Genomic DNA, 23,124 nt, shown 5'->3' on the forward strand with positions numbered 1-23,124 from the left:
AGAAGGCATTTGATAAGGTGCCACATTAAAAGTATTTGCCGAAAATAAAAGTTCATGGTATAGGGGGTAACATATTGGCATGGATCGAAGATTGGCTAGCTAACTGGAAACAGAGAGTAGACATAAATGGGTCATTTTCTGGTTGGCAATATATAACGAGTGATGTGCCACAGGGATCTGTGCTGGGGCCTCAACTTTTTACAATTTATATAAATGACTTAGATGAATGGACCGAAGGTATGGCTGCTAAATTTACTGCTGACACAAAGATAGGTCGGAAAGTAACTTGTGAAGAGGACATAAGGGGGCTACAAAGGGATATCAATAGGTTAAGTGAGTGGGCAAAGATCTGGCAAATGCAGTATAATGTGGGAAAGTGGGAAATTGTCCACTTTGGCAGGAAGAATAACAAAGAAGCATATTATCTAAATGGCAAGAGATTGCAGAGGTCTGAGATGCAGAGGGATCTGGGTGTCCTAGTGCATGAATCGCAAAAGGTACAGCACGTAATTAGGAAAGCTAATAGAATGTTATCATTTATCGCGAGGGATACTGAATACAAAAGTAGAGAGGTTATGCTCCAGCTATACAGGGAATTGGTGTGACCACATCTGGAGTACTGTGTACAGTATTGGTTTTCTTATTTAAGGAAGGATGTAAATGCATTGGAGACAGTACAAAGAAGGTTTACTCGACTAATACCTGGAATGGGCGGGCTGTCTTACGAGGAAAGATTGGACAGGCTAGACTTGTATCCGCTGGAATTTAGAAGAGTAAGAGGTGATTTGATTGAAACATATAAGATCCTAAAGGGTCTTGACAGGGTGGATGTGGAAAGGATGTTTCCCCTTGTGGGAGAATCTAGAACTAGGGGTCGCTGTTTAAAAATAAGGGGTCGCCCATTTAAGACCGAGATGAGGAGAAATTTTTTCTCTCAGGGTTGAGAGTCTTTGGAATTCTCTTCCTCAAAAGGCGGTGGAAGCAGAGTCTTTGAATATTTTTAAGACAGAGGTAGATAGATTCTGGATAAGGAAGGGGGTAGAAGGTTATTGGGGGTTGGTGGAAATGTGGAGTAATCAGTTTAGCCATGAACTTATTGAATGACGGAGCAGGCTCGAAGGGCCAAGTGGCCTACTCCTGCTCCTAATTCGTATGTTTGTATGTCCTTGGGAATGCGACCATCTTCCATCCTGCGGACATGTCCGATCCACCGAAGCCACCTCTGTTTGATTAGTGCCGACACACTTGGGAGCTCTGCCTTTGAGAGGACTACCGCATTTTTGACTTTGTCCTGCTAGGATATACCCATAATGCGCTGCAGACAGCGAAGATGGCATTGTTGAAGCTTGGAAGTCACTAAGCTCAATCATCTATGAAGCAGCAGAAGCATCATTTGGGCAATCCGACTAGGTGAGGAAATTACCAACACAGAAGAAAAATGGAACGCCTTTTAAGGTATTCCAATACAAAAGGAATTCATGTACATCCATAGCATCAAAATAAGTGCACAAGATAGAACAAAGTCATTGTACTAACAGGCCATCTGCAAGAACAAAAAGATTTGAGCAAAAAATAGTTTTATAGACTAAAACAAATTAACTCCCAGGAGGGCAGTGATTGCCCTTAGCCAAGCTCTATAGCTAAGAAAGCTGCTATCAGGGTGGCCAAAAGGCCACTGGAGATTGTATAGGATAACTTTTTGAGGCGTTTGTGGAGTCAGGGTGATAAAGGATGCTTCAGGGTAGGTTCAGCTAAACTCCTAGGAGATGCCAGAGGTTTTAAATGACTACTTCACATCAGTCTTCACTCCAGTAGACTATGCTCAATGTAGTTTGCTGGAAAGTTGTAAATGTCGAAGTGGATGCAGATACAATCCTGGGATGAATAAGGGATCTCAAACCGAAGTAGACAGCATTCACTCCAGGGTGATCAAAGAAATGGGAACTGCACTGACTGAGCTCCTAGCTTACATTTTTACCAGCTCATAAGAGTCAGGATTTGTTCTCATGGATTGGAATGAGGCCCGTGCTGGATCAATATTCCACGAGTCTGAACCAGGAAATTATGGGTGGAATCTTCCCGGTCCCACAGAGGTGAGTTTGAAGGTGGAACCAAGACAAAATTTTGAAATGATGGCATTGGGTTGGTGAGCCGATGTGTTCCCACCTCCGGCTGATCTGGCTAGAGGCGAAGTGAAACTGGCAAGGGATACCTGCCTGGCAGTTGTGAGTAGCCAATCTACATAATTAAGTGCCCAATTCTGGGCAGATTGGGGATGCCAGCGGGATCTTCCCGGCAGCGGTTGGGTCCCCCCCGAGGCCAATGCCCGGCAAGTGGCCAGTCGAAGACCTGTGAGGCCTCTTTCAGTACGGCACCTCTGCCAATTGAGGTGCAGGGATCAGGGGGTCAAAGCTGCAGCTGTAGGCCATCCCACAAGGGGTTTCCCCTCCACAGGGTTGGCCTAGCAGTTTTGGTGGCACTCTAATTTTAAAAAGTAAATACCTCTTCAGAAGGCGTCACAAGATGGAGGTGCCCTGGCGGCCCCCATACTGCAGCGGCAGTGCCTACCTCTGCCGATGGGGCTGTCATCCTTTCAAGGCTGCAGGCCCTCTTATTGGACCTGCTTGCTGTCTTTAATTGGACGACGGATGAGGGGCAGCCAATTAGGAGGCTGCCTTCCAGAGGTTTGCGCCGGCAAGCATAGCAAGTATGGAGTCAGGACTCTGAAATGGTCATGCCCTGCGATTATTTTTTAAGGGGACAAGATTACGCCCTGTAGGTTCATTAACTTGACTTTGGTTATCGGCAAATTTCTAAAAGAGGTTATTAGGGATATGCTATATTATGGTCACCCAGACAGTGAAGAGGTTATTAGAGATCTTCAACACAACTTCTGGTTAAAAAAAAAAGATCACATCTCACCAAACTGGTTGAATTTTTTTTTATTCATTCATGGGATGTGGGCGTTACTGGTCAGGCCAGCATTTATTACCCTTCCCTAACTGCCCTTGAGAAGGTGGTAGTGAGCTGCCTTCTTGAACCGCTGCAGTCCATTTGGGGTAGGTACACCCACACTGCTGTTAGGAAGGGAGTTCCAGGATTTTGACCCAGCGACAGTGAAGGAACGGCGATATAGTTCCAAGTCAGGATGGTGTGTGACTTGGAGGGGAACTTGCAGCTGGTGGTGTTCCCATGTATTTATGCCCTTGTCCTTCTAGTTGGGAGAGGTCGTGGGTTTGGAAGGTGCTGTCTAAGGAGCCTTGGTGCATTGCTGCAGTGCATCTTGTAGATGGTACACACTGCTGCCACTGTGCGTCGGTGGTAGAGGGAGTGAATGTTTGGAGGTGGGGTGCCAATCAAGCGGGCTGCTTTGTCCTGTATGGTGTTGAGCTTCTTGAGTGATGTTGGAGCTGCACCCATCCAGGCAAGTGGAGAGTATTCCATCACACTCCTGACTTGTGCCTTGCAGATGGTGGACAGGCTTTGGGGAGTCGGGAGGTGAGTTACTCGCCTCAGGATTCCTAGCCTCTGACCTGCTCTTGTAGCCACGGTATTTATATGGCTACTCCAGTTCAGTTTCTGGTCAATGGTAGCCCCTAACTTGCCACTTATCAGCCCAAGCCTGGATATTGTCCAGGTCTTGCTGAATTTCTACATGGACTGCTTCAGTATCTGAGGAGTCACGAATGGTGCTGAACATTGTGCAATCATCAGCGAACATCCCCACTTCTGACCTTATGAAGGAAGGTCATTGATGAAGCAGCTGAAGATGGTTGGGCCTAGGACACTACCCTGAGGAACTCCTGCAGTGATGTCCTGGAGCTCAGATGATTGACCTCCAACAACCACAACCATCTTCCTTTGTACTAGGTATGACTCCAGCCAGCGGAGGGTTTTCCCCCTGATTCCCATTGACCTCAGTTTTGCTAGGGCTCCTTGATGCCATACTCGGTCAAATGCAGCCTTGATGTCGAGGGCAGTCACTCTCACCTCACCTCTTGAGTTCAACTCTTTTGTCCATCTTTGAACCAAGGCTGTAATGATGTCAGGAGCTGAGTGGCCCTGGCGAAACCCAAACTGAGCATCACTGAGCAGGTTATTGCTCAGCAAGTGCCGCTTGATGGCACTGTTGATGACACCTGCCATCACTTTACTGATGATTGAGAATAGGCTGATAGGGCGGTAATTGGCCGGGTTGGACTTGTCCTGCTTTTTGTGTACAGGACATACCTGGGCAATTTTCCACAGTGCAGGGTAAATGCCAGTGTTGCAGCTGTACTGGAACAGCTTGGCTAGGGGCACGGCAATTTCTGGAGCACAGGTCTTCAGTACTATTGCCGGAATATTGTCAGGGCCCATAGCTTTTGCAGTATCCAGTGCCTTCAGTCATTTCTTGATATTACGCAGAGTGAATCGAACTGGCTGAAGTCTGGCATCTGTGATGCTGGGGACTTTAGGAGGGGGCTGAGATGGATCATCAACTCGGCACTTCTGGCTGAAGATTGTTGCAAATGCTTCAGCCTTATCTTTCGCACAGATGTGCTGGGCTCCCACATCATTGAGGATGGGGATATTTGTGGAGCCACCTCCTCCAGTTAGTTGTTTAATTGTCCAACACCATTCATGGCTGGATGTTGCAGGACTGCAGAGCTTAGATCTGATCCGTTGGTTATGGGATCGCTTAGCTCTGTCTATCACGTGCTGCTTACGCAGTTTGGCACGCAGATAGTCCTGTGTTGTAGCTTCACCAGGTTGACACCTCATTTTGAGGTATGCTTGGTGCTGCTCCTGGCATGCCCTCCTGCACTCTTCATTGAACCAGGGTTGGTCCCCTGGCTTGATGGTAATGGTAGAGTGGGGATATGCCGGGCCATGAGGTTACAGATTGTGGACGAGTACAATTCTGCTGCTGCTGATGGCCCACAGCGCCTCATGGATGCCCAGTTTTGCATTGCTAGATCTGTTCAAAATCTATCCCATTTAGCATGGTGATAGTGCCACACAACACGAAGGACGGTATCCTCAATGTGAAGGCGGGACTTCGTCTCCACAAGGACTGTGCGGTGGTCACTCCTACCAATACAGTCATGGACAGAAGCATCTGTGGCAGGCAGATTGGTGAGGAAAAGGTCAAGTATGTTTTTCCCTCGTGTTGGTTCCCCCACCACCTGCCGCAGACCCAGTCTAGCAGCTATGTCCTTTAGGACTCGGCCAGCTTGGTCAGTAGTGGTGCTACCGAGCCACTCTTGGTGATGGACATTGAAGTCCCCCCCCCAGAGTACATTTTGTGCCCTTGCCACCCTCAGTGCTTCCTCCAAGTGGTGTTTCAACATGGAGGATTACTGAGTCATCAGCTGAGGGAGGGCGGTAGGTGGTAATCAGTAGGAGGTTACCTTGCCCATGTTTGACCTGATGCCATGAGACTTCATGGGGTCCGGAGTCAATGTTGAGGACATCCAGGGCAACTCCCTCCCTATTGTATACCACTGTGCCACCACCTCTGGTGGGTCTGTCGTGCTGGTGGGACAGTACATATCCAGTGATGGTGATGGCAGTGTCTGGGACATTGTCTGTAAGGTATGATTCCGTGAGTCTGACTATGTCAGGCTGTTGCTTGACTAGTCTGTGGGACAGCTCTCCCAACTTTGGCACAAGCCCCCAGATGTTAGTAAGGAAGACTTTGCAGGGTCGACAGAGCTGGGTTTGGCGTTGTGGTTTCCGGTGCCTCGGTCGATGCCGGGTGGTCTGTCCGGTTTCATTCCTTTTTATTGACTTCGTTGTGGTTAGGTACAACTGAGTGCCTTGCTAGGCCATTTCAGAGGGCATGTAAGAGTTAACCACATTGCTGTGGGTTTGGAGTCACATGTAGGCCAGACCAGGTAAGGACAGCAGATTTCCTTCCCTAAAGGACATTAGTGAACCAGATGGGTTTTTACAACAATCGACAATGGTTTCATGGCCATCATTAGACTAGCTTTTAATTCCAGATTGATTAATTAAATTCAAATTCCACCTTCTGCTGCGGTGGGATTCGAACCCATGTCCCCAGAGAAATACCCTGGGTCTCTGGGTTACTAGTCCAGTGATAATACCACTATGCCGCCGCCTACCCTAACCCTTTCAGGGAGTTGCTAGGTTGACAGATGAAGGTGGCCCAGTTAAATTAGTGTACTTAGATATTCAAACATCTTTTGATAAGATGCCTCAGACTAGGTTACTTTACAAGATAAAGTCAGGTGGGATGGAGAGCAGATCCTGAGTTGGGTAAGGAAGTGGATCCATTCTTGTAGACGAAGGGTTCTTACTAATGGTAGTGGTTCGGCTTGGAGATCAGTTACTAATTGGAGGTCCCCATGCTTTAATTTTAGCACCATTGCTCTTCACAATCTATATTAATTATCTGGATGAAAGCACTGGGTGAATTGTCCATGGATGACAGGAAGATTTGTGCAAATGTTATAAATTTGGATGAGAAAGCAAGATTGTAATCTAATCTGGATGCAATGGCCAAATAGGTCAGAGAGGACACCTTTGGGAGTCATAGAGGAGTTTCTCAGAATTTTTTTTTATCCCCCACTCGGCCTTTGTTTTTAACTGAAGTTTTGAATTCCCAAGAAATTACATGGCTGCTATGGGTAAAGAGCATTGGGGGTCATGATGCTTAATTGCAACACCACCATATGGGACAGACTTGATGGGCCAGCTAGTATTTTTCTGTCCATCAATTTTTTACAAATCAAATTAGGTCGCCAAAATGAATAACCAGTGATTATTGTATTATAAAAAATCTACACTTTATCAAAGCAAAGACATCTTATATTTTTCATCTGGAGTAGAGGTCAGGTGATAAAATTGCACTGTAGTATTTTACCTGTTCTCAAGCCTACTGCAATTACATTTTTCAAAACAAATGGCCACTTTGAAGATGAATAGACAGAGGAAAATTTTATACAGTCACAGAGTAGAGAATGAAGGAGAACCTATTACCGGTCACTTTGACAGCAAAGTCAAAGAGCTCAGGTAATCTGCAGATATTGACTAAAAAACAGTCACCCTAGAGATGGAATATCCTCCACCAAATTAATAATGTTTCCACAATTAGAATTTAGATTCTAAAATTTTTAACTGAAAGCTAAATTAGATGCAAGCAAAATATTATGCTCGATAAGTGGAAGAGAGACTTGAGTTTTCAAAATGAATATATAGAATATAGGCACACAATATAGATGTTAAAAGACTTCAGCATGCAAATAAAATAAATTTCAGCTACCAGAATTCTGCAGATTGAATAAACTATGTTTGCTGTGATGCCTGAGAAAAAATATAGTTTAGCATTCTAGATTATAAAGTCAACAAGGTTTATATGGGAAGAGAGAAACAGCTAATAATAAGGCAGTATAAAATCAAAACATGTGGTGAAGTAAAAATTAATTCCAATTAATTTTATGAATAGAATAATTAAATATAAAATCGTCCACCTTTAGCCCAAATCTCTTGTTCAAATATTTTCTCAACTTGTACCTATATGTAGCTATCATATGATATTGTTGAAATTCAAATTGAAGCAACAGCTAATTTTCTCAGTTAATTCAAGGTAAACAAGAGAAAGAAAGCATTTATTAAAAGAGGTAACCTGCTGAATATTAATTCTGGTTTTCTAATCTTCCTATCCTTTTTTCCTCAACCATTATTGCCATCCTTGTGCTGAATTTCACAGCCCTCTAGGGGCGGGCAGGGCAGGGGGTTGCGGGGGGGGGGGCCCATAAAATTGTGAGGGAAGGCAGTCAGTGGAGTACCAGTCACTTTTCCAATGCCATTCAATTTAATTAGGGGCGGGGAAGGCCAAGGATGGCCCAGTGGCAAAGGTTGCCCCTGTGCCAACACGGCTATCCCCCTTCCCTAAGCCACCCACCACCCCAACACCTCGCCAAGGTCTGCCTCACTGGTCCCAACGAGCCCATCCCTACTTACCTCCTCTCCAAAGCTCCAGTGCTGCTCCTGATCCTGAGCTTGCTGCAGTTCCAGCAGTAGCCACCGCTCCCAGTGGCACTGCTAGGACTACTGAGCTGCCGGCCCATCAGAGGGCCTGGAGGTGAGATTCCTGTCCTTAATGGGGACAGGGACCCCGCGCCGGCCAGAACAGCCAAGGCAGGATTCCCCTGTCCTTTCTGGCGCGGCGTCGGAACCCCTTCTGGCTACATAAAACTCAGCCCCTTATGTCTGTACCTCTACCTCTTTAGACCATCTTTACTATTCCATATTCCTGTATCAACAATCTTTGTTTTTCATTGTGATATATAGGAAAAAAATAAAGGTGCTCTTACACTATGGGAGTGTAGCTGGATGCAGACTTAAGAGTCTTCCTGTGCCAGCTGTACTCAAGTGTAAAAGTGAACCAAATGGCTTTGTAGACAAGTTAAAATGTGGGTACATAATTTTTCCAGCGAGATAAGGGAGTTCCTTTCAGTTATGTAAATGTGAGGATTGGGTCACTGTGGTCTCCAGTTTCTAAGGACAGGATTTTCTCTGTGGGCTTCAGGACCCTGCCTCAGGCCCAAATGGGGATCAGAAGCCCACACTCTGTGAGGAACAGTCTCTCATCTGTGATTGCTTCAAATTGGCTAATTAATGGCCAGAGCGCAGGATTGCCCTCCAATTAAGAATGGTGGGTGGGCTCTCAAAGCAAGTAGGAGGCCCTCACTCAGAAGCAGCAGCAGGATGCCATGGCAGGTAAGTGATGGAAAGGGCACCCCAAGATGGAGGCACCCTCTCTCCAACTTTTTTGAACCTAAAATTAAATAAAGGTCTTAGCAGCAGGGCCACCACTGTGGAGGGGAATCCCTGCAGAGCACGGCCTGCAGCTGAATCCAGGTAGACAAGCAGGGCAGGGCCTATAAGCCTGCCTGGAACAATGGCACTCCAGTCTGCCACCAGAAGTCCACCTTAGGCAGCTGCACTGTCTCCCGCCACCTGTGGGGGAACTGGAGGCTAACTTGAAAATCAGCCTCCGACAGTAGGCCTTAATAGGCCTTTAAGTGCCTCAGTTGGCTACCTGCCACTTGTGGGCAGGTAACCCTACTGCCTCCCCATCCCGCCTCTGGGAAAATGACCCAGGGGCTAGATGGAGCCAAGAAACTGTCATGTTGGCCAGCGGTGTAAAATTTTGCACCCACCCACCTACGTGCCCGTCCAAATCGAGGCTAAAAATTCAGCCCAGAGATTTCTGTATAAAATTGGAGCCCAGTACACCTACAGGGGATGCATGTAAAATAGAAGAGTAATTCATAGACATTGATGCTTCAAAACTGATTGAAGTACTCACACAAATATAAAAATGGCTTTATGAATTATGATAGATATGATATTAAAAAAAGACAAGAAAGGAATAGCATTGGAAATATGGATTAAAAATAGTCAATTAAAAAGAAAGAGGAAGAGAAAGCATGGATGATAAAATTAATATAGATTAATTTTTAAATAAGTCACAACAAATATTTCAAGCAGAACAAAAATTGGCAAAATTATAAGCAAAGATAGCAAGAAATTGCAAAAGGACATAAATAGTTTAAGCAAACCAGCAAAACGACAGAAGATGCAGGTCAACATAACATGCAAAATGGTGCTCTTTAGATATAAGGACTGGTGCAAATTGGGTAGGCCTGAGGAGCACCCAATACCAGCCTTGGACCTTGTTTAATTGGGACTGGTGACTTGTTGGGTGTACGCAGGCAGCTCACCGGCAAAGATATTTGGAGTTTTGGGCCACTGTACTGCCGGCACTAAACTTCAACTGAGTGCTTAGAATGGAAGCAAAGGTGATTGGGAGGGGGAGCTTAGAAAGGAAGGGAATGAGACATGAGAGTGGCACAGGGGAATGCAATCTAAATGGTGATACGACAGGGAATAGCTAAACAAGAATATTTTAACATCCAGGTACATAGGTTATTAAAAGATAGCTTGCAGATGTAAAACGTAGCCAAAATGTTTAATGAGCTGCTATGCTACATAAAAACAAAGAAACATTTATGGCACAGAAGGAGACCATTCAGCACATCATGTCCGTGTCAGATGAAGAGCTATCCAGCCTAATCCCATCTAGCAACTCTTGGTCCGAAGCCCTATAGGTTATGGCACCTCAAGAGCGTATCCAAGTGTTTTTTAAAGGCAATGAGAGTTTCTTCCTCTTTCACCCTTTCAGACAGTGAGTTCCAGACCCCCACCACCATCTGGATGAAAAATCTACTCCTCAACTTCCCTCTAGTCCTTCTACCAATTACTTTAAATTTTTGGCCCCTGATTATTGACTTCTCTGCTAAGGGAAATAGGTCCTTCTTATCCACTCTATCTAGACCCCTCATAATTCTTTACACTTCAATTAAATCTTCTCTCGGCCTCCTCTGTTCCAAAGAAAACAAGCCCAGCCGATCCAATCTTTCCTCATAGCTAAAATTCCCATTCCTGACAATACCCTTGTAAATCTCCTCTCTACCATCTCTTGTACAATCACATCCTTCCTGTAATGCGGTGAGCAGAACTGTATGCAGTACGCTAGCTGTGGTCTAACTAGTGTTTTAACAGTTCTAGCATAACCTCCCTGCTCTTATGCACAGCCAATGAAGGAACGTGTCCCACATGCCTTCTTGACCACCTAATCTACCTGTTTTGCTACCTTCAAGGATCTGTGGACATGGTACTCCAAGGTCCTTCTGTTGCTCTACACTTCCTACCATTTATTGTCTGTTCCTTTCCCTTATTTGTCTTCCCCAAATGCATTACCTCTGCATTGAATTCCATTTGCCACATTTCTGCCCACCTGACCAATCCATTGACATCTTCCTACACTTCCTCGCTTTCTTCCCCACTATCAAGCACACGCCCAATTTTCGTATCATCTGCAAACTTCTTAATCATGCCCCCTAAATTTAAGTCTAAATCATTGATATATACCATGAACAGCAAGAGACCCTGTACTGAAATTAATCACAAGAAGAATAGAATATAAAAACAAGAATGCATGACTGCAGTTATACAGAACATGAGTCAGACCTCATCTGCAGTATTGTTTTGAGTTTTGGAATCCTACCTTCAAAAGGAGAAAGCCCAGCAATAAATAGCGAGGATGACAGCTGGAATGAAGGATCACAGTTATGATGAGAGACTAGGCAAACTTGGATTACATTCCTGTTTTGTCAGAAAATATATAGAGAATAAAATGCTGACCTCTGTGTAATAATATAATGTAAGAATCAAATATCTCTTCAATCTGACCACATCAAATCAAGTGATTAAGTTGGGTCCTCAAGCTGTAAATATACCACCAAGCCAGCCTAATATTCTGTTTATATAGATTGCTTATTTTTGTGTTTTTGGACATTGGAACTGGGGTAAAGTCTTGTCTTTGCCGCCACAGAACTGGACCTGTTGTGACGTGTAGCATGCCAAGGATGAACAGTAAAATATGCAGATGAATAAATACCTTTGTGAAGCAGGGAATAGTTATGTAAAACTTTCCTTGTGGAGTATAAATGGGTAACTAATGTTCACAATAAGGCAGATTGTCCAAAGACTGTGCAAAGATTTCTGTGTTTGTAACTGAAATTTAGAGTAAGCATACATTTCTTATGGAACGTGTTGCTTGTTTCACAGGCATATTTAGCAACTTTCAACTAGCAGCTTGACTTAATTTGCATGCAATATTTTGTACTAGTTGTGAAAAAGCTGTCTACAACAAATTAACAGAAAATCCCAATAGAGTATGTACAAATTTATACTCCGCACAAGCTTGCACGCATTCTAATCACCTCTTCCTACCCTGACCCCAGATCCTTCTATTCACTTCTCTATCATGTGTGCATCAAGCCTCCCTCTAATGAGAAAGTCAACCATGCAGTGTGGGGCTGGAGTTACTTGTAGGTTAGGTTGGGTGGGTGTAGCAGAGTCCCTTAACTAAAGGACATTAGAGAACCAAGTGAAATTTTACTGCTTTTGTGAACATTTTTACTGCCATTATCACATAATTACCAGATCCATTGACCTCTTCTGCCTAGAAGGACAAGGGCAGCAGATGTGTGGAACACCGCCACCTGCAAGTTCCCCTCCACCCACACACCATCCTGACTTGGAACTATATCGCTATTCCTTCACTGTCGCTGGGTCAAAATTGTGGAACTCCCTTCCTGAAAGTACTGTAGGTGTACCTACCCCACATGGACTGCTGTGGTTGGATGAAGACAGCTCACCACCACCTTCTCAAGAGCAATTAGGGACAGGAAATAAATGTTGGCCTTGCCTGCAATGCTCACATCCCATGATCGAATAATAAAAATGACACAAATGGAAAATGGGCAGGGAATTCTCCTTGTGTCCCAGCTAATATTTGCCCTTCCTTCAACCAGCACCATCAATACAGGTTATCTGATCATTTATTTCATTGCTGTTTCTGGGACCTTGCTGTATGAAATTAGCTGCTATATATCCCTATGTTACAACAATAAAGACACCCTGTAGTTGTATCACAACTAATTGTACCGCAATTTAACACTTCCTGTGTAGTCGACAAGCTTACATATCTGGCATGACTGCACTCGTGTCACCGACATGGGTCTTGGCAGCCCATCCTGGTTTTATAGTTTCTTTTATGTCTCTGATGTGAATATTTAAACTTTTGCTTTTAACATGCTGAAACAGTTTTCATCCAATGAAAGAACACCATTTTTGGTAAATGCTCTGCTGCCCAAGGATATTGAGGAAGCCAAGTGAATGAAGAAAACACGTATTTTGTAGCGTATTTTAGTTGTACAGGGGCAACAATTTATTCTTAATATTTGGGTAGTTTTATTTTTGTAATATTAGTATATGTTTAAGAATCATGGTATGCTATCCAAACACTTAAAAAGAATAACTGGCCTGGGAAGACTGTTATATTCCTGAATTACCAAAAACTTAAGTGTAAAAAGATATAAAGATCATGGTTAAGAACAAACTGCAAGCACATCAGTGCAAAACTGTAACCTTTCAATAGAACGTTCTACATTTCAGATGTACGCAGAAGAACAATTTACGAGTACCACCGAGTTGAACTGCAGATGTCAAAGGTCACTAACATGTCTGCTGTTGAAATGATCCCTCTCGCCAGTAAGTATTAATTTATCAATCTTATCTTCATGCAAATTTGATTAGCTGTGCTGTAGAAGTTTGCATCTTTCAAGCAGCATGTTGAGGAAAAAGCACTAAAGTGGATGGGACTAGTTATCGTTTATCCATTCTTGGGACTTGCACAACACTGACAAAGCTGTATTTATTGCCCATCTGTAGTCGCCCTGAGGAAATGGTGGTGGGCCTTCTCCTTGAAACACTGCAGTTCTTGTCTTGATACCATTCGCATGGTGGCATTAGATAGGGAGTTCTAGCATTTTGACTCAGCAATGATGAAGAACAGCATTATATGTGCACGTCAAGATGGTGTGTGTGATATGGAGGGGAAGTTGATGATAATGGTATTACCATGATCTTGCTGACCTTGTCCTTCTTGGGAGAGATCTTGGGCTTGGGAGGTGTTATTGAAATAATCTTGGTGAAATGTTGCAGGGTATCCTGTAGATAGTAGATACTGTAACCACAATGCATCAATGGTCATTGTTTAGCACTTATGTGAAACAAATATCGCTAGTCATTTGTCAGCCCAAGCATGGATGTTGTCCAGGTCTTGCTGTAAGCCAGCACCAGTCACCAAAAGAGTTGTGAATAAAGCTGAACACTAGAAATACCACTGAACAGCCCTAATCTTATCTTTATGATGAAGTCAAGAATGTTGGTAAAGCAGCTATAGACAGTTGGACCAAGGCAGTTCGCTAAGGAAACTTCCAGCAATTCGCTGGAGCTGAGATGATTGGTCTCCAACTATCACAGCTAATATGTGTGTCGGTGATGACTGCTGCGACTAGAGGGTATTCTGCAGTTTTTTGTAGGGTTCCATAATGTTATACCCAGTCCAACGCTGCCTTGATATCGATGCTTCAGGAGATGCTTTGCAGTGCTACCTAACTGTGGAATTAAGGGGAAAGTGGCAGTATGGTTTGTAATGAGAGTGCTTCTATTTTTTGTAAAATATATTTTTAAAGACTTATAGTTGAATTATGGACATTGATTCATCTAGAAGCTTGAAGAGATGCTGAACTTTGCATTTTTTTTTCAAAGAGACTTCCTGGACTTGGCTTGTAAACAAGCCCATACTGGAAGGCACCTGTTTTCAGATAAAATATAAGCAGGGAGCTTGTTGTTTTGACTTGGAGAAGATGTTTACAGAGAAGTGGCAGGTCAAGATTTCTAGAGGTCAGGAGGCTTGACATCTGGAATGTTTTTGGTTTCACTTTGAATTGTTAAAAAAGACAGTTGGTTTTTGCCTACCAAGAAAACCCAGCTCATCTCTTTCTCTCTCTTGGAAAGAAACTCTGCGTATCCAGTGTGTCAGTCTCCTTTCTCCTCCTGTATTTGAAGAAACCCTGCATCTTGAAAGTATGGGAACGGAATCCCCTGTTGCCGCATTTCTGCTGTTAGGCCTATCTGAAACCTCTGTAGCTGCATTTCCTTGAAAGTCTACCCAAACTGATCTTCAATATCGCCTGGAAAGAACTGTTCTAGGAAGATCCCAGTGATAGCGATATATACACATTTGGGACGCCAAACCAAAACAAAGGACATCTTTCCATATTGTCTATTTTTTCTTCAAGAATGAGCAAGTGTTATTTTTTGTCTTTTTTTTGTATCAGAGCTCTAAAGCAAAATTTCCTTCTATTTTTCCAGTTAACCTGTGTAAGTGTGAGGGGGTAGGTAAAAATGGAACTTTAATATTTTAAGCTGTGTATTTATCCTTTACTTCATTACTGGTTAAGACTTGTTTTATAATAAACTAATAACTTTGTTGTTTATTAAAGAAACCTGGTTGGTGTGTTTTATTCTGGGATAAAAATAGAATCTATGATTGACTGTATCGGTAAGTGGGAAAAAATTTAAATATATATTGCGACCTGTGGAGAAGTGGAACTAGAAAAAACAGTGCACTCCTCTAGCCTCAGTCGAAACAGGTTACAAAATTGCCTCAGTGACAGAAAGCAAAGGGTGGTGAAGGCAGGTGGTTTGCAATGGTGTTCCCCAAGTGTCAGTTTTGAGTCCATTACTCTTTGCAATTTTTTTAGAAGTGGCCTAGACTTGGGTGTAGGGAGCAGCATTATAAAGTTTGCAGATGATACAACACTTGCCAATGTAGTTGATCATGATGAGGATAGTTATAGGCCTCAGGATAACATAGACATGATGGTGAAATAGCCAGATATATGGCAGGTGGAGTTCAACGAGGAGAAATGTGAAGTGATGCACTTTGGAAGGACTAATTTGGAAAGACAGTGTATTATAAATGGCACGATTTTGAAAAGAGTAGATGAACAAAGAGACCTTGATGACCATACACAAATCGTTAAATGTGGCATGGCAAGTTGATAAGGTGGTTAAAAAAGCATATGTGTAACTTGGGTTTATAAATCGAGGAATAGAATATAAAAACAAAGAAATCATGCTAGAACTTTATAAATCAATGGTTAGGCCTCAGCTCGTTTATTGTGGACAATCCGAGCACCAGGAAAGATGTAAAGGCATTAGAACGGCTACAGAGAAGGTTTACCAAGATTTTACCAGACTTACCTTCTGGGAGCGGAGCGGACCCACGGGGAGAACACTGAGCGAGAGAAGAGGATAAATTGAGCCAGAGGATCGAGGCCCAGTCACTTACCTTCCGGGAGCGGAGCGGACATGTGGCGAGAACGCCGAGCGAGAGAAGAGGATAAATGGAGCCCGAGGATCGAGGCCCAGTCACTTACCTTCCGGGAGTGGAGAAGAGTGGACCTGTGGGGAGAACGCCAAACGAGAGAAGAGGATAAATTGAGCCCGATGATCGAGGCCCAGTCACTTAACTTCCAGGAGCGGAGCGGACCTGTGGGGAGAGGAGTCCAGGTGCACCGGAGTTTGAAAAGAAAATCAACAGTGACATCGCAGGAAAGCTGCAAGGTGATTGGTTGGTGAGAAACAGCTGTTAGTGCCTGGAAATAGCTTTATAAAATGAGGGGAAAGTTCTCTTTTTAAACCTACCCTGTAAGTGATAAGGTAAAAAAAAAAATCTGGAGTACTGTGTGCAGTTTTGGTCTCCTTATCTGAGGAAGGATGTTCTTGCTATGGAGGGAGTGCAGTGAAGGTTCATCAGACTGATTCCTGGGATGGCAGGACTGACGTATGAAGAGAGATTGGGTCGATTAGGCTTATATTCGCTAGAGTTTAGAAGAATGAGAGGGGATCTCATAGAAAATTCTAACCAGATTGGACAGACTAGATGCAGGAAGGATGTTCCCAATGGAGGGGGAGTCCAGGAACAGGGGTCACAGTCTAAGGATAAGGGGTAAGCCATTTAAAACTGAGATGAGGAAGGATTTCTTCACTCAGAGAGAGGTGAACCTGTGGAATTCTCTACCACAGAAAGCAGTTGAGGCCAAATCATTAAATATATTCAAGAAAGAGTTAGATATAGTTCTTAGGGCTAATGGGATCAAGGGATATGGGGAGAAAGCAGGAACAGGTTACTGAGTTTGGATGATCAGCCATGATCGTATTGAATGGCAGAGCAGGCTCGAAGGGCCGAATGGCCTACTCCTGCTCCTATTTTTCTATGTTTCTGTGTTTCTGTGCGAGACTTCAGTTATGTGGAGAGACTGTAAAAGTTAGGACTGTTCTTTTTGGAACAGAGAAGGTAAAGATCAGAAGAAATAGGAACAGGAGTAGGCCATTCAACCCCTTGAGCCTGCTCCATCATTCAATAAGATCATGGCTGATTTGATTGTGATCCTAACCCACTTTCCTGTCGGCTCCCCATAACCCTTGACTCCCCTGTAGAATCAAAATCTGTCTAACTCAGCCTGGAATGACCCAGCCTCCACCACTCTCTGGGAAACTGAATTTCAAAGATTAATGAACCTCAGAGAGAAGAAATTCCTCCTTGCCTCCATCTGAAATGGGAGACACTTAATTTTGAAACTCTGTCCCCTAGTTCTAGATCCCCCGACAAGAAGAAACATCGGGCTGGATTTTGTTCCCAGCCTGGCGTCGGGTTCCGTAGCGGGGGGCGTGGGGCGAAGAATAGGAGCAGCAGCAGCCGCCAGAGAACCCGACGTTGGGAATGCCGGGCCCGACCTTCCCGCCAGCGGTGGCCCCTCCACTGCTCTGCGACGGGACCCTGCTTTCCATTAACTAATTAGATCTTTGCATTAATTTAAATGTTACCCACAGCGATCTTGCCTTCAGTTCCTGATCTTCAGCGCGATGTGTGGCACTTTCCCGTCCAGGGAATGCTGGCGCCACCAAGGTGGGGAAAGGGTCAACTCTGCATTATTTGTATAGGGAACGGGGGAAAGGGTCAACTCTGCATTATTTGTATAGGGAACGGGGGAAGGGGTCAACTCTGCGATATTTGTATAGGGAACGGGGGAAGGGGTCAACTCTGCATTATTTGTATAGGGATGAGGGAAGGGGTCAACTCTGCATTATTTGTATAGGGAACGGGGGAAGGGGTCAACTCTGCATTATTTGTATAGGGATGAGGGAATGGGTCAACTCTATTATTTGTATAGGGAATGAGGGAAGGGGTCAACTCTGCATTATTTGTATAGGGAATGAGGGAAGGGGTCAACTCTGCATTATTTGTATAGGGAATGAGGGAAGGGGTCAACTCTGCATTATTTGTATAGGCAATGAGGGAAGGGGTCAACTCTGCATTATTTGTGTAGGAATGAGGGAATGGGTCAACTCTATTATTTGTATAGGGAATGAGGGAAGGGGTCAACTCTGCATTATTTGTATAGGGAACGAGGGAAGGGGTCAACTCTGCATTATTTGTATAAGGAATGAGGGAAGGGGTCAACTCTGCATTATTTGCATAGGGAATGAGGGAAGGGGTCAATGCATTATTTGTATAGGGAACGGGGGAAGGGGTCAACTCTGCATTATTTGTATAGGGATGAGGGAATGGGTCAACTCTATTATTTGTATAGGGAATGAGGGAAGGGGTCAATGCATTATTTGTATAGGGAACGGGGGAAGGGGTCAACTCTGCATTATTTGTATAGGGAACGGGGGAAGGGGTCAACTCTGCATTATTTGTATAGGGAACGGGGGAAGGGGTCAACTCTGCATTATTTGTATAGGGATGAGGGAAGGGGTCAACTCTGCATTATTTGTATAGGGAATGAGGGAAGGGGTCAACTCTGCATTATTTGTATAGGGAACGGGGGAAGGGGTCAACTCTGCATTATTTGTATAGGGATGAGGGAATGGGTCAACTCTATTATTTGTATAGGGAATGAGGGAAGGGGTCAACTCTGCATTATTTGTATAGGGAATGAGGGAAGGGGTCAACTCTGCATTATTTGTATAGGGAATGAGGGAAGGGGTCAACTCTGCATTATTTGTATAGGCAATGAGGGAAGGGGTCAACTCTGCATTATTTGTGTAGGAATGAGGGAATGGGTCAACTCTATTATTTGTATAGGGAATGAGGGAAGGGGTCAACTCTGCATTATTTGTATAGGGAACGAGGGAAGGGGTCAACTCTGCATTATTTGTATAAGGAATGAGGGAAGGGGTCAACTCTGCATTATTTGCATAGGGAATGAGGGAAGGGGTCAATGCATTATTTGTATAGGGAACGGGGGAAGGGGTCAACTCTGCATTATTTGTATAGGGATGAGGGAATGGGTCAACTCTATTATTTGTATAGGGAATGAGGGAAGGGGTCAATGCATTATTTGTATAGGGAACGGGGGAAGGGGTCAACTCTGCATTATTTGTATAGGGAACGGGGGAAGGGGTCAACTCTGCATTATTTGTATAAGGAATGAGGGAAGGGGTCAACTCTGCATTATTTGTATAGGGAATGAGGGAAGGGGTCAATGCATTATTTGTATAGGGAACGGGGGAATTGGTCAACTCTGCATTATTTGTATAGGGAATGAGGGAAGGGGTCAACTCTGCATTATTTGTATAGGGAACGGGGGAAGGGGTCAACTCTGCATTATTTGTATAGGGAACGGGGGAAGGGGTCAACTCTGCATTATTTGTATAGGGAACGGGGGAAGGGGTCAACTCTGCATTATTTGTATAGGGAATGAGGGAAGGGGTCAACTCTGCATTATTTGTATAGGGAACGGGGGAAGGGGTCAACTCTGCATTATTTGTATAGGGAACGGGGGAAGGGGTCAACTCTGCATTATTTGTATCGGGAACGGGGGAAGGGGTCAACTCTGCATTATTTGTATAGGATTGAGGGAATGGGTCAACTCTATTATTTGTATAGGGAATGAGGGAAGGGGTCAACTCTGCATTATTTGTATAGGGAACGAGGGAAGGGGTCAACTCTGCATTATTTGTATAGGGAACGGGGGAAGGGGTCAACTCTGCATTATTTGTACAGGGAACGGGGGAAGGGGTCAACTCTGCATTATTTGTATAGGGAACGGGGGAAGGGGTCAACTCTGCATTATTTGTATAGGGAACGGGGGAAGGGGTCAACTCTGCATTATTTGTATAAGGAATGAGGGAAGGGGTCAACTCTGCATTATTTGTATAGGGAATGAGGGAAGGGATCAATGCATTATTTGTATAGGGAACGGGGGAAGGGGTCAACTCTGCATTATTTGTATAGGGATGAGGGAATGGGTCAACTCTGCATTATTTGTATAGGGAATGAGGGAAGGGGTCAACTCTGCATTATTTGTATAGGGAATGAGGGAAGGGGTCAACTCTGCATTATTTGTATAGGGAACGGGGGAAGGGGTCAACTCTGCATTATTTGTATAGGGAACGGGGGAAGGGGTCAACTCTGCATTATTTGTACAGGGATGAGGGAATGGGTCAACTCTATTATTTGTATAGGGAATGAGGGAAGGGGTCAACTCTATTATTTGTATAGGGAATGAGGGAAGGGGTCAACTCTGCATTATTTGCATAGGGAATGAGGGAAGGGGTCAATGCATTATTTGTATAGGGAACGGGGGAAGGGGTCAACTCTGCATTATTTGTATAGGGAATGAGGGAAGGGGTCAACTCTGCATTATTTGTATAGGGAACGGGGGAAGGGGTCAACTGTGCATTATTTGTATAGGGAACGGGGGAAGGGGTCAACTCTGCATTATTTGTATAGGATTGAGGGAATGGGTCAACTCTATTATTTGTATAGGGAATGAGGGAAGGGGTCAACTCTGCATTATTTGTATAGGGAACGAGGGAAGGGGTCAACTCTGCATTATTTGTACAGGGAACGGGGGAAGGGGTCAACTCTGCATTATTTGTATAGGGAACGGGGGAAGGGGTCAACTCTGCATTATTTGTATAGGGAACGGGGGAAGGGGTCAACTCTGCATTATTTGTATAAGGAATGAGGGAAGGGGTCAACTCTGCATTATTTGTATAGGGAATGAGGGAAGGGATCAATGCATTATTTGTATAGGGAACGGGGGAAGGGGTCAACTCTGCATTATTTGTATAGGGATGAGGGAATGGGTCAACTCTGCATTATTTGTATAGGGAATGAGGGAAGGGGTCAACTCTGCATTATTTGTATAGGGAATGAGGGAAGGGGTCAACTCTGCATTATTTGTATAGGGAACGGGGGAAGGGGTCAACTCTGCATTATTTGTATAGGGAACGGGGGAAGGGGTCAACTCTGCATTATTTGTACAGGGATGAGGGAATGGGTCAACTCTATTATTTGTATAGGGAATGAGGGAAGGGGTCAACTCTATTATTTGTATAGGGAATGAGGGAAGGGGTCAACTCTGCATTATTTGTATAGGGAATGAGGGAAGGGGTCAATGCATTATTTGTATAGGGAACGGGGGAATTGGTCAACTCTGCATTATTTGTATAGGGAATGAGGGAAGGGGTCAACTCTGCATTATTTGTATAGGGAACGGGGGAAGGGGTCAACTCTGCATTATTTGTATAGGGAACGGGGGAAGGGGTCAACTCTGCATTATTTGTATAGGGAACGGGGGAAGGGGTCAACTCTGCATTATTTGTATAGGGAATGAGGGAAGGGGTCAACTCTGCATTATTTGTATAGGGAACGGGGGAAGGGGTCAACTCTGCATTATTTGTATAGGGAACGGGGGAAGGGGTCAACTCTGCATTATTTGTATCGGGAACGGGGGAAGGGGTCAACTCTGCATTATTTGTATAGGATTGAGGGAATGGGTCAACTCTATTATTTGTATAGGGAATGAGGGAAGGGGTCAACTCTGCATTATTTGTATAGGGAACGAGGGAAGGGGTCATCTCTGCATTATTTGTATAGGGAACGGGGGAAGGGGTCAACTCTGCATTATTTGTACAGGGAACGGGGGAAAGGGTCAACTCTGCATTATTTGTATAGGGAACGGGGGAAGGGGTCAACTCTGCATTATTTGTATAGGGAACGGGGGAAGGGGTCAACTCTGCATTATTTGTATAAGGAATGAGGGAAGGGGTCAACTCTGCATTATTTGTATAGGGAATGAGGGAAGGGATCAATGCATTATTTGTATAGGGAACGGGGGAAGGGGTCAACTCTGCATTATTTGTATAGGGATGAGGGAATGGGTCAACTCTGCATTATTTGTATAGGGAATGAGGGAAGGGGTCAACTCTGCATTATTTGTATAGGGAATGAGGGAAGGGGTCAACTCTGCATTATTTGTATAGGGAACGGGGGAAGGGGTCAATTCTGCATTATTTGTATAGGGAACGGGGGAAGGGGTCATCTCTGCATTATTTGTACAGGGATGAGGGAATGGGTCAACTCTATTATTTGTATAGGGAATGAGGGAAGGGGTCAACTCTATTATTTGTATAGGGAATGAGGGAAGGGGTCAACTCTGCATTATTTGCATAGGGAATGAGGGAAGGGGTCAATGCATTATTTGTATAGGGAACGGGGGAAGGGGTCAACTCTGCATTATTTGTATAGGGAATGAGGGAAGGGGTCAACTCTGCATTATTTGTATAGGGAACGGGGGAAGGGGTCAACTCTGCATTATTTGTATAGGGAACGGGGGAAGGGGTCAACTCTGCATTATTTGTATAGGATTGAGGGAATGGGTCAACTCTATTATTTATATAGGGAATGAGGGAAGGGGTCAACTCTGCATTATTTGTATAGGGAACGAGGGAAGGGGTCAACTCTGCATTATTTGTAAAGGGAACGGGGGAAGGGGTCAACTCTGCATTATTTGTACAGGGAACGGGGGAAGGGGTCAACTCTGCATTATTTGTATAGGGAACGGGGGAAGGGGTCAACTCTGCATTATTTGTATAGGGAACGGGGGAAGGGTCAACTCTGCATTATTTGTATAAGGAATGAGGGAAGGGGTCAACTCTGCATTATTTGTATAGGGAATGAGGGAAGGGATCAATGCATTATTTGTATAGGGAACGGGGGAAGGGGTCAACTCTGCATTATTTGTATAGGGAATGAGGGAAGGGGTCAACTCTATTATTTGTATAGGGAATGAGGGAAGGGGTCAACTCTGCATTATTTGTATAGGGAATGAGGGAAGGGGTCAACTCTATTATTTGTATAGGGAATGAGGGAAGGGGTCAACTCTGCATTATTTGTATAGGATGAGGGAATGGGTCAACTCTATTATTTGTATCGGGAATGAGGGAAGGGGTCAACTCTACATTATTTGTATAGGGAATGAGGGAAGGGGTCAACTCTGCATTATTTGTATAGGGAATGGGGGAAGGGGTCAACTCTGCATTATTTGTATAGGGAATGGGGGAAGGGGTCAACTCTGCATTATTTGTATAGGGAATGAGGGAAGGGGTCAACTCTGTATTATTTGTATAGGGAAGTGGGGGAAGGGGTCAACTCCGCATTTTGTTGAACTGTCTGCAGGGCTGGCAGCTTTGTAAAAATGGTGCCAGCACCTGCTCCTGCATCAGGTGACACCATGAAAGGCATCGCCAATGCCACCCCACCACATGATTGGCAGGGTGGGGGGGAACCGCCGTGAATATGCTATTTGGCCGCCCACCGCAGAATCTCATGGG

The 23,124-nt window shown here is 44.4% G+C and overlaps 1 protein-coding gene across 1 annotated transcript in view; it reads left to right on the forward strand.

The window, feature by feature from the left end:
• Positions 1-23,124, forward strand: part of LOC137348185 (plexin domain-containing protein 2-like) — a 455,424-nt gene that overhangs the window by 311,254 nt on the left and 121,046 nt on the right. Inside the window, exon 8 of the mRNA XM_068013514.1 lies at positions 13,039-13,134. Within this exon, the coding sequence (XP_067869615.1) occupies positions 13,039-13,134 (96 nt within the window). The remainder of the gene's footprint in view (positions 1-13,038; positions 13,135-23,124) is intronic.

The sequence above is a fragment of the Heterodontus francisci genome, chromosome 2 (genome assembly GCF_036365525.1).
Source record: "Heterodontus francisci isolate sHetFra1 chromosome 2, sHetFra1.hap1, whole genome shotgun sequence".
Classification (NCBI taxonomy): domain Eukaryota; kingdom Metazoa; phylum Chordata; class Chondrichthyes; order Heterodontiformes; family Heterodontidae; genus Heterodontus; species Heterodontus francisci.